Source organism: Quercus suber, unplaced genomic scaffold (assembly GCF_002906115.3).
Source record: "Quercus suber isolate HL8 unplaced genomic scaffold, Cork oak 2.0 scaffold_211, whole genome shotgun sequence".
Classification (NCBI taxonomy): domain Eukaryota; kingdom Viridiplantae; phylum Streptophyta; class Magnoliopsida; order Fagales; family Fagaceae; genus Quercus; species Quercus suber.
The window spans coordinates 381913-393556 of record NW_027069669.1 but is presented as its reverse complement, the minus strand read 5'-3'; the positions used below and the strand labels follow the sequence as shown (position 1 = coordinate 393556).

Below are 11644 nucleotides of genomic sequence, written 5' to 3'. Positions count from 1 at the left end.
CATTTTCCTCAATAAGTCTAATTAGCCTCACCCAAATGGCAACTATTCAACCCAAAAACTTAACAAAAACAATAAAAATATTCACAATGGTGTATCTTAGCAAAAAAAAAAAAACTATTTTATCACCAAAGAACCAAAAAATTATGTGTTATTGGAGAACTTAAAGCTAAATTTTTTGCAATTACTGTAAACTGGTATAAATACCAGTTAACTATAGCAAGTTATTAAAAATAAAATACAATATTTTATTAAGATTATATCACTTCCTTTAATTAAAAAACTCAAATTCTCTCTCTTCCTTTATTATTTTAATGAATTGTTTATATTATTTTAAATGAAATAATAAAAAAATAGAATATTTGATATTGGATGTATTGTAAAATGAAGCAGTAAAATAGATAAAATAGTTTTTTAAGATGTTAAAAGCTAAAAATTGTAACAATACCACCGTGAATGCTTTAACTTCAATCAAAAAAAGAAATCCTAGCCAACCTAATATTAAAAAAAAAAACATTATTTTTTTTTTTTTTGTTTTTGTTTATTTTTTTTTATTATTGTTTTTGTTTTATTGGTAAATGGTTGTATCTTAATATATTTAGAAATAACGATTTTGTGTATTTATAATTTAATAATACTATATGTATGCTTATTTAGAGGGTTTTTTTTTTTTTTTTTTATGTTTTAACTCCTGCTAGCTTAAAATCCTGGGTCCATCCCTAATATCAACATCCAATTTCATTGCCTTCTCCTCCCACCCACCTCTTTTTTAAAGGTTTTGTTCGGGCCAGAAGAAAGAGGATAATTTAAAACTTTAATATAGATATTTTGTAATTAAAGACTAAAAAAACACTAATAGCAAAGCACTGTTTCCCATATATATATATATATATATTGATTGTCATGCAAGCATGGTAGTTTATTCAGATGTTCCATTCCGGAACCAAAGCATTTAGGGAAATACAAGAGTATATATATATATATATATATATTGCCTAATCTTGATTCTTGACCATGCTTTATTGAAACACGAGCGCAGTTGCATGGCCGTCATGCCTTACTCGTGATATGATTACATAACGATGCAAGCGTTCGCTCTCCCTGCAACAAGCCCTGTCTCCAATGCTTGAAATGCTTGCGTCAAATCATCATCCTGAGCCAAACAATAATTTATATATATATATATATATATTTTTTTTTTTTTGAATGAATAATAATTTTATATATAAAAATTAGAAACTCATGCAATGCAATGTTGGGTAAGTTCAACAAAATATATATGATCTTTTCTTTTTTATTAAAAAACAAAATGATATTCTTTTTTATTTTAGTTTTTGAAAATATGAAATCGGTAGTTGTTCTTAAACATTTATTATTTTTTTTTTTCTGAAACTATTTATTCTATCATTTAAATAAAATATAATGTAACAGAATTCTATTAAAATGTGTACATATAGGACGTTTTGAGATTTAGGTGCTGTCATGCAGTATCTGGGTCCATCTAGGCAATCCTTTTAGTGTTTTTTTTTTTTTTTCTTCTTCTTCTTCTTTTTTATAACTATTTAGCAGCATGTTTTTATCAATATTTGACATATTTCTCATTTTCTTATAAAAATAAAAAAATATGACATATTTAATTTATATAGTAATATAAAATGAAAGCCTTGGAGTTTTTGTTGACATCTAATGAACACATATTTTCACACAATCATTATGAACACACACGCACATATATATATATAGAGAGAGAGAACTCCATCTAGTGTTAAATTATTGTGCACTTGGGTGCTTTTGTTTTTAATTTTACTTGAATATAATAGTTATTTGTTTAGTAAGAAGAATATTACACATATGACATATTTTTTATTTGTATTGTATTTCATTTTTTATTTATCACAATATTTTCAAAACTGGATTTTGCAATAACATAGAAGATGATTTTAGTACAAACTCTTTAGTTTTGTAAATTGAAAGAAATGTTTTTGCAAAATTTAATGGCAAATCAATTGTAGATAATTTTCAAGTTAAAAAAAGAAAAAAAAAAAGCCAACTTCCATTTCAATAAATTATTGAAAGAAAAGTATTTAATACTATTATTATTTTTATATATTCTTCATATATATATATATATATATATATATATATATTTTTTTTTAATGATGAAAAAGTTTTAGTTTATGCTTTGATGCCCTGCTATATACGAAATCTTGGTTCCATCCCTATTAGGGCATGGAGCATTTTATCAATTTTAAATTAAGGAAGTGTGAATTATGTATTAAAAAAAATCTATCAACTTTCCCAAAGTGAGTCTTTCTGTTACTTAGGGCCTGTTTGGATACAGCTGAAAACTGAAAACTGAAAACTGAAAACTGAAAACACTATAGCAAAATAATTTTTAAATGTGTGAATAGTACCGTGGGACCCATTTTTAATGAAAAAGTTGCTGAAAAGTAAAAATTGTGGGTCCGTAAACAGTAAATTTGAGTTGAAAAGTCAAACTTTGCGGCTACTGTTCATTGAACAGTAGCTGCTACAATACATAAACAGTAAAAAAACTGAAACCCGTGAAAAAAAAAAAAAAAAAAAAAACTGAAACGCAAACGCGTTCAGCTTTTCCACCCAAGCCAAACGGTCTCTTAATATTTACTAGGTCTTACAAGTCGTACGTTCAATTTATTCTAGTATTTGTATTTATGGATTGAATAGTAAATTTCTTAAAACACAGAGCGAGAGAGAAAACACACAGAGCTGTATATGTAAGTCTGAGAAGAGAGAATACACTACCACAGCAGCTGAAGCACAAATCGCAGATCGTGGAGCGAGTGCCTGCATGAAAGATATGTACAACTTCCTCCATGAGAAGCCTTCTCAAATAAATAAATAAATAAATTCAAAGAATAAAAAGCCGTCATAGCGTCAAGTTAAATCTGCACAGTACGCCTCTATAGCACACCATTACTCAACTAATTAAGCTCTAGATATATTAAAAATAAAACATAAATTATGTTACCCAAGTAAACAATATTAGTTAGAGAAAGAAAAAGATGTATGTGGTTTCACCATTTTATGCTAAATCTTTTGAGCTTGTTTCTCTCAATATTTGGTGATTCTAGGTATGATAGTAACATTGATTATTATTGTTTTTGCTAAATGGCATAACCTATTGTCCTTACCTGATTGATGTTTGCAGTACCAGCAGGAAGCCCTCTCTTGGACCGAAGCAAGAGATGGTTATCCATGAAGTTGGTGTGGTTGTGACTGAACTTCTTTTGCTTATAGCATGCAGGACAAAGATCATAAGTCCTTGAGCCACTGTCAAAGCATGAAACGCAAGTAAAATACAGTCCAACTAGGCATGTTTGACACCCTTGGCACCAAAGGCCCCTGGTTTTAATCACATAGTACAGAGTGAGGACTTCCCAGAAACCCAGGCAGCCATCGCGGTTGCGGTCCAGGTCCTTGAAGAAGTTGGAGCTGATCCAGCCATAGCCGTATTGCCGGAGGAAGTTGATGTACTCCATGTAGCTGATTTGGCCATCTCCATCCGAGTCCAATGCGAGGAAGAAATTCCATGCCAGTCGCTGAAGGTTTCTAGGGGCATTGTTGTAGTAAGCTATAGCAACCTCATGAAATTCTTCCATTGCTTTCTCTGTGGGGGGCCTGTGATCACCTGTGAGTCTGTGACTTTGAGCTCCCAGTCCACAAGTTTTATAGAGGAGTTTAATAATAGAGAGATCAATTCGCTCTATTGGGTTGTATTGAAATGGAATCTTTCCATGACAAAGCCACCGTTCATAAAACGGAATAAAAAAGAAAAAGAATTTGGGTCTTATTCCTTTATCACTTTCTTATCAGAAAATCTTAAGGAATCGGACCAAAAAAATAAAAAAAACTCAATTTTTGCCATAATTCATCGCGCAACAACTTATGAGTGGTGAAGAAAAAAATAGTAAGTTTGTAATACTCACAACTCGCTATGTGGTGAATTGTGACAAAAATTGTGTTATTTTTTGTGGTCTTAACATTTTTTAATCTTTATAAATACAACAAATTTGATATTTGCTTGATGTAACATATTATTAATAGTAGGTAAAAAAATTATGTTAATTATGAGCTTAAATGAGCACCAATAGAAGCTTGGCAACTAAACTAATGTAAAAAATATTGTCACATTTTTTGTATACATAGCATAGCCCTAATTTATTGGATACGGAACATATTAAAAAAAAGGCACACTATTCTGAGTCATATCATTTTTTTTTTTTTTTGATGAACATCATTTTTATTTCACACTTTATTCCTCAACATGCATTGATGATATATATCTGTTAAGAATATCACAGTCACCCACGTCTTCTAGGTTCGTTCTTTTGGGGTTCTGATCTAAAGGGTGATGATGAGGAAGAGAATAATTTTAAGTTGGCAAAAATATAAAACTGACTCTCTAACTTTCACTTTTTTTCATTTCAGCCTTTTAACTTTCAGTTTTATCAATTCAATTATTTAACTTTCAATTTTTGTCAATGCAAGATTCTGTTAAACCCTAGTTAAGGCTGCCAAAAAAAAAAAAACATCTAAGGGGCACGTTAACGTCATTCCCCTTACCTTAAATGTTTTCTTTTCTTCTTTTTTTTACAGATTTTTTTTTCTTTTAATTCCGAAATAAATTTAAAGAAAAAAATTGAAAGTTAACCGCAGTCCAGTTATGGAGTTTAACGGAATTTTACATTGATAAAAATTGAAAGTTAGAGGACTGAATTGACAAAACTGAAAGTTAAAGGACTAAAATGAAAAAGAGTGAAAGTTAGAGGACCAATTTTACATTTTTGCCTTTTAAGTTTCAATCGACAATTTTTAATGGAAATGCATTGATTTCAACTAGGATCTAAGCTGGTATTAGCAGAATAATTTGACACAATGAGTTCTTCATTTTTTTTAAGTCAAAGTTTCGATTCTAAAATCGGCTATAAAGCAAGATTCTGGATTAGCGTCTTATAAGTTTCTCTGCAGAATCTTTTGCTTCCTTCCAGCTTTACGGAATTGTTGAATAGCCACGAGAAGAATACAGATATGGCAGGGTTCGAGAATCGAGAGGGCCACAGCTAGCAATAGTTCCTAGGACTCCCAGCTAGCAATAGATTCTATTTTGCCCAAACAGGAATCGCAGAATCCGAATATTCTTATAACCCAAAAAAAGTTGCCCCACCAGAAATCACAAATGCCAAATGTCTGTCATGTTTTTATTCGCCAAGTGATCTTAACACCGTCACAAAGAAAAATTCCTAACCGAAAATTTGAATTTTAAAAATATGTATATATATATATATGAGTCCTGCTAACGAATGTTATTAAGGTATTGGTTAACAATCTATTTTAAGAAAGTTTTGATACCACTTTTATGAGAAATGAAAAAAATTGTCAAAATATTAATTGTATTTTTTTCTTTTCCCGTAAAAACTTTCTTTAAATGAATTATTAACAAATATTGTATTCGTTAGCATTTTTCTATATATATATATATATATAACTAGAAAGTTTGGTTCCCTGGAAAGTTAGAACTTTTGGAGGAAACGTTAAAAATTGTGAAATTCATTATAAGCTTTCGGTCCTTTCATGGGTATCTTGTAATGTCCGCATACTTGGTGGGTACTTGGTGGGTTCTTATCATAGACATTGCCTCACCATGTATCTCATTCATCTTTTTTATTTTGAGAACGATGTATCTCATTAATCTGGTTTGCGAACTTAATTTCTGTCGAAGATAATCCAAAGGATTCGGATTATTAATTAAGAATACTATGACAATACAATAAAAATAGAGAAATTAAAAAACATGTTAACAATATTAAATTGATATAAATTAATCATGAAATCAATAATGAAAGAATTAAAGAAACTTACTTATATTGATTGAAGGTCTTGACCATAATTATCAGAAACATTTCGTACATTGAACTATCAAGGGAGTGGCATGATGATTTACCAACAGTACAGAAAACTCTCCTTTTGTGGGGTTTGAGAAAGGTATTTAATTGGTAAGCCTTACCCTTATAAAATAGACTCAACACCACCACCACCACCATTGCAAAACTCACCACTATTGCCACAAAGTTAGTGCAATTTTGGGATGGAGTTCAAAGGGATTATGCTACCAAGGCTAGTGATGATATAGAGGGCGAAATTTGGGAATAGAGATTAGCACTTTGTTTATGAGTTCATGAAGGAAAAACTAAATAAATGAAATGGAAAAGAAATGAATGAAATGTAGTATTGTTTGTACTAATCCAATTGAAACTTTTATATTTTTTGTGGAATACAATAAACCGGGAAAAAAAAAACAATTAGAGAATTTCTAAAGTGAGGGTGAAAGCGTGGAGAGGGAATCTCATGCTCATGGGTTCAGATGTATTTCTCTAGTCTATGCTTGCTTCTCAATATGGTGGCTCCCAAACTAGTGGCTCTTAGGTGGAAGGTTGAGTTTGGGTTTTTGATTTTGTGGGTTTTAGGGCCCGTTTGGTAATATTTTTCTAGTAAGGTTGTTTGTATTTTTTGAAAATTCGTGCGGGTGAACAAATATGTGGAAATACGTGTAATATTATTTAAAAAACTGAAAATTGTTGCTCAAAATCCATACCAAACGGCCCCTTAATTTTTCAGATTTTAGTGTACATAAATAGGCAATAGGGTACCGATGAGATGTGAGTGTGTGTGTGAGAACCTATTCATTAAGTTGTAAAAATCTGAGATGGCACGCTAGTATTAGAGGGTAGTAGTGTAAAAAGTTGGGTTTACATCATATTCTTATTGATGGTTATCACTTTCGATTCTTTCTTCAGCAAATACTTCATTAGGTCTACTTCATTCCCCCTAATCAAAAGCTCCATAACTACTATTTTCAATCGATTAGAAAAATAGATATTTTGAGATTCCTAATTTTCCCACTTTAATGAGAGCTTCCTCAAAGGTATTTAGTTTTTTCACCTCTATAAAATACAAAGAAAAGAAAAAGAGAACATAATTCTTTCACCTCCATTCAAAGTTCAAACAATTGATGGTACAAGTTTGGGTAAAAATGCATTTTATGTCCCTTAAATATGTGGTCATTTCAATTTTGGTCCTTCAAAATTTTAAAATGTTAACAATTAGTTCCTCTATTTTTTTTCTTTAGTTTACATGATTAATGGAACGCAAAGTCATCCCATATTTAAGGGCCAAAATCAGGGGCGGCAGTACTCTTTGGTTAGGGGTTCAAATGAACCCCTGACTTCAAATAATATATATATATATATATATAATATATATATATTTTTTTTTGTTAGTATAATACATTAATTTTTCTTAAAATTATTTTTGCATACCTTGACTTAAATTTTATGCACCATTATTACAAGTACTTTTGACTTTTAAAGTAAGAGTAAGTGTTTGTGAATTGTAAGTATTACTTTTTATTTAAAATTTTTTATTATATGTATATGAGTATGTCTAATATTAATTGTGTGCATTTTTTTTTTAATGTCATTTGTGTGAATAATGATGTGTACGTGGATGTTTGTGTACAATATAAATATAATATAACTTTATATAATTTAATAATTAGGAAATAGAGATGATTTTTTTTAGAGAGTTTCAATCTATGGCGTCCACTCTTGATGATAGCTCTTTATCATCAGACCAAGATACCAATCATTTTTGGTGTAGACGGAAATTGAGAGGATTTGTTACATGAATGTGTATAGTTATCATGTTATAATAACTTTTTGTCATAAAATTAGAAAAATTGAAGAAAAAAATTGCAAAGTTAGTGATTATTCTAGCATTTGATTGATTAAATAAACACATAATGAAGTATTTTATGTATGAATGAGTGTGGTTATGTGCGTCAATAATTAATATAGAGTCAATGAGTTTAATTTAGTCATTTAGTTTAAAATATTTTATAAAAACAATGACATATTAACTACATAAAAATAAAAATTTAGACAAACTTAACAAAATAAAATGGTCATAGCTATCTATATTGGCAATAAATTCTTGTAATGAACTATTGTGTAACAATTCAAAATTTGAAAACTTATAGAAGGAAATTGTAAAAATTCATGGGTTTTTTTTTTTTTTTTGTCTATAACTTGATATATTCAGGTTTCCTTTTTATTAATTTTTTTTAATTTATATTTTTTAATGACCCCCCTAAACAAAATTCTTGAAGCCACCACTGGCCAAAATCATACCAACCAAAATATTTAGGGGCCTAAAATTGAACTAATTAATCCCAAATTTAATGGACTAAAATCAAAAAAGAGAGAGAGAGAGAGAGAGAGAGAGAGTAAGGAATTGAAGAACAATACATGGAGGGAAAAACTATTACATTTTTAAATTTGAGAACAATATTAATATTTTAAAATTGAGTAAACAAAATTGAATATATTCCATATTTGAAGGTAGACGTAGCAAAATTGGTTGGGTTCGAGTTTGAGTCAAAAAACGGATCTTTATAAGTGGATTAGAAATAGTATTTTGAGTCAATCATCCTTAAAATTAATTTCATAATTTAATATCAGCTGTGGTTGATACTTTGTTTCAATTTGAGAATATACATCAAAACTTGATTGTTTACTTATTTATACATGATCTCTTTTATGAATATCATGTCATTGTTAAGCAAAATACTCCAAAAATATCATGTCATTGTTAAGCAACACACACTCCATAAAAATATCATCTTTTATTTTAAAAAATCGTTTATTTTGGCCATGGATTTAATAAATAAATAAAAAGATTCAAGCATCCATAATTTATGCCAATTTCATTGATATATTTTGGTTTCACTTTTTCACACTTATAAATGATTCTCATACATGTCTATAATTTAAATATATATTTTTAACTTTATTGCAATCAGATTATCTTGGTCAACCATATTATTTTGACAAATCCACCATTGGATTATAATTTCTTCTTATATCCTTTATGCTTGCAAAATTTTTAGAAAATTAAAAATCAATAGTTATGTCATCATTGTTTAAATTGCAAGCTTTTGTGGTTTAAAATTATGTATAAAATATAAGCTTATAGATCATATAATAAACTGTAGGGTTAGGATTTGTGGCTCAAGCCTAAAACAATAAATTTGTAGAGTGTGGATGATAGAGCTAGGTTGACTGTGAAATTTACAACGGTTGATCACAACGTCTAAGTATAAACCAGCATAAAAATACACGTAAAGATCAAATATGTTGAAGTCTGAAGGGGCTTATGATAAATTGAATAATGATTACAATTCTTAGGGCTACAGTAAGAACTTTCTTTTACTTCTTCTCTCGTCTCTCCCCACCTTTTTATCAGAAGCCCTTCTTCTTTATATAGCCTCCTTCCCCATCATCCTCATCGTCCACTTGTTCCTCATTTGAATACCTACTTGAGTATATGTCATGTCATGTCATGTATCTTCTTTAACTTTTTGTGAGTAGCGATCGCTGAGGTTATACTGTTCAGGGTCTTCTCCACATAAATGCGGTCAGAAAAGTTGCTGCAGTGCATTTAATACGGTGGTAGCAGCTTTTCCTTTAGATATTTATTCGTTCTTATCGTCTCCAGACATACTCAGAGCTTATCTTTATCATTGGGGTTGCTAGGAAGATCATTCGGACTTTTCACACGTTTGATTAATTAAGACCATTCGTATCCGAGGAGTAAGACCTCTTTGGACCGCTGACGACCTTTTCAGATTGTATTCCTCATTTGTTTCCAAGTATCCTTCTTCCAGATGGACTCCATCTCAGCCGATTTCTTCTCTTCGGATAAACAGTAATCCTTAAATAGGGCCCTAGGCCATTATGTAAGGTTGAGCTTTTTCCCCCACAATCGCCCTCAAAATTTTAATTTTTTCCTCGCATCTTAGGAGAAAAAAAAAGATTTTGACCTGTCATGCAGTAAATATCGAAGCTTGCACTTGTGTAGGCATAGATCCAAGCGCTTCATCATTGCCGCTATTGTTTCCGTATTCCCAATGCGCTGTATTAATTACTCCAGGCGGCGTTTTGTCTTTTTCATCTAACGGTGAGCCATTGATCTAACGGACATGGTTCTTCTTCGGGATTTGTGCGGGATGAATTACACCATTTCATCTGTCCCCGTATATAAGCCCTTAGAGGTGGTTATTTCTCGTTTACCTTACGGATCCTCAGACTATCCAGCGAGTTCACGCACTGAAATCCTTCAATCTCCTCCAATCACCTGTCTCATTACTTCCCAGAATCTACAAAAAATTCTTCTGCAAATTCAAAGATCATTCTCCAGTTTCGTCTATGTAAGTTTCTACCTCCTTAATTCATCATTCTCTTCTCGGCCAGGGTTCTCAACCTTTAAGCCTTTATCTCCCAGTTATTGCTTCCAGTCTTTCCTAAAAATGGGTAGATTTCAATACCTTGTCGATAGTCCTGCCTTAATAGAAGAATTTAAGCAGACCTATGGTATATCGCAGGGGTAAATCTGAGGTATTGCCCCCTGGAGCAGATATTAACTGACTGAAGAGAGGGGGAAGTCATAATCCCTATGATAGCCTTCATTGAAGGGGGAATGACCCTTCCAATGGGTTCTTTCACCATGAACTACCTTTACAATCATAGACTTTCTCCAGAGCAATGCGCGCCCAATACCTTTAGGATCCTAAGAGCCATTGATGCCCTGAACCTTCATTTAGGATTAGGACTGACTTGGCGTGACTTGGTACATATGTACGAGTGTCATAGCAAAAGGGAGTGGGATATTACCTTAAATCCTGGTCCGACACCGTTAGACTTTTCTCCTGCCTTCCCAAGTCAAATAAAGGGGTGAAAGACGACTATTTGATCGTCTCGGGCGCGTGGCATGACGGTCTTCACTGTCTGACCAGCCAGGAGAAGCCAGGTGTTACTTCCTAGACTTAGGATTCTCTAACATTTTTTTTTTTTTTTTTTTTTTTTTTTTTTTTTTTTTTTTTTTTTTTTTTTTTTTTTTTTTTTTTTTTTTTAATGTTTACAGATAAGGATCACACTTCTCCTCGGCTTAGCCTCACCAACACAGCCGCGCTTAATTATTTATTACGCTCGGAGATCTTTGTGAGTGAAGACAGACAGTTTCAGTCCGTTCCTCTCATCCTCGGCTACACACCAAAATCAGCCGATATTCAGCCGGTTGGCAACGCTATTACACAAGGTGATTATCTGCTTTGGCGAATAGATGTTGCTCGGCGTGGCTTCTTAGCGCCATACGACCTTGAACTCGTACCACACCCAAATCCACAAAGTGTGCCATTGCTTGTTCAGCCCGTTCAGCAAATCCCCCTTAAACCGGTGGTTGTAGGTGAGAAGGTTGGCTCCTCATCCTCTTCACTAGAGGAACAAATAGAGAAATTCAAATTCGAAGGAGAAGCTTCAAGAGGGGTTCAAGTGATACCATCCTCAGACTCCAAGGAGGAAATTGATAAGCAGTCCAGCGTTCATCCTCCCATTCTGATAACTGCTCTTCCAGAAGACTCTTCGGAAGAGGAAGACATGTCAGACTTAAAGGCTTTGATGAAGAATAGAAGCAAGAAGGCTGAGCCGAAAGGGACTGGGACTTCCCAACTCATGGTGAGTTTGCCTTCATCGCCACCTCAGTTTCCTGATCT

General features: G+C 32.0%; 1 protein-coding gene across 2 annotated transcripts; it reads right to left on the bottom strand.

Moving 5' to 3' along the window:
- Positions 1–850: 850 nt before the first annotated feature.
- Positions 851–3699, bottom strand: LOC111996517 (uncharacterized). 2 transcript variants are annotated; one of them, XM_065779513.1, is made up of 3 exons: positions 3171–3699; positions 2777–2823; positions 851–1150 (listed from the first exon to the last, which is right to left on the bottom strand). In XM_065779513.1, the coding sequence occupies exons 1-3, from the start codon at positions 3636–3638 to the stop codon at positions 1138–1140; spliced, it is 528 nt and encodes a 175-aa protein (XP_065635585.1). In that variant the 5' UTR covers positions 3639–3699; the 3' UTR covers positions 851–1137. The 2 variants fall into 2 exon arrangements, with proteins under 2 accessions (XP_065635585.1, XP_023884272.1); XM_024028504.2 differs by having other exon boundaries at positions 2782–2823; positions 3171–3696.
- Between the last annotated feature and the right edge of the window lie 7945 nt (positions 3700–11644).

Excerpts from the sequence above, each read along its gene's own strand:
- LOC111996517 (XM_024028504.2), bottom strand. The coding sequence starts at position 3,638 with ATGGAAGAATTTCATGAGGTTGCTATAGCTTACTACAACAATGCCCCT. Across the intron at positions 2,824-3,170 it reads GTACTGCAAACATCAATCAG|GCACTCGCTCCACGATCTGC; the intron begins GTAAGGACAATA and ends TCTTTCATGCAG. Across the intron at positions 1,151-2,781 it reads TTTGTGCTTCAGCTGCTGTG|GATGATGATTTGACGCAAGC; the intron begins GTAGTGTATTCT and ends TGTTTGGCTCAG.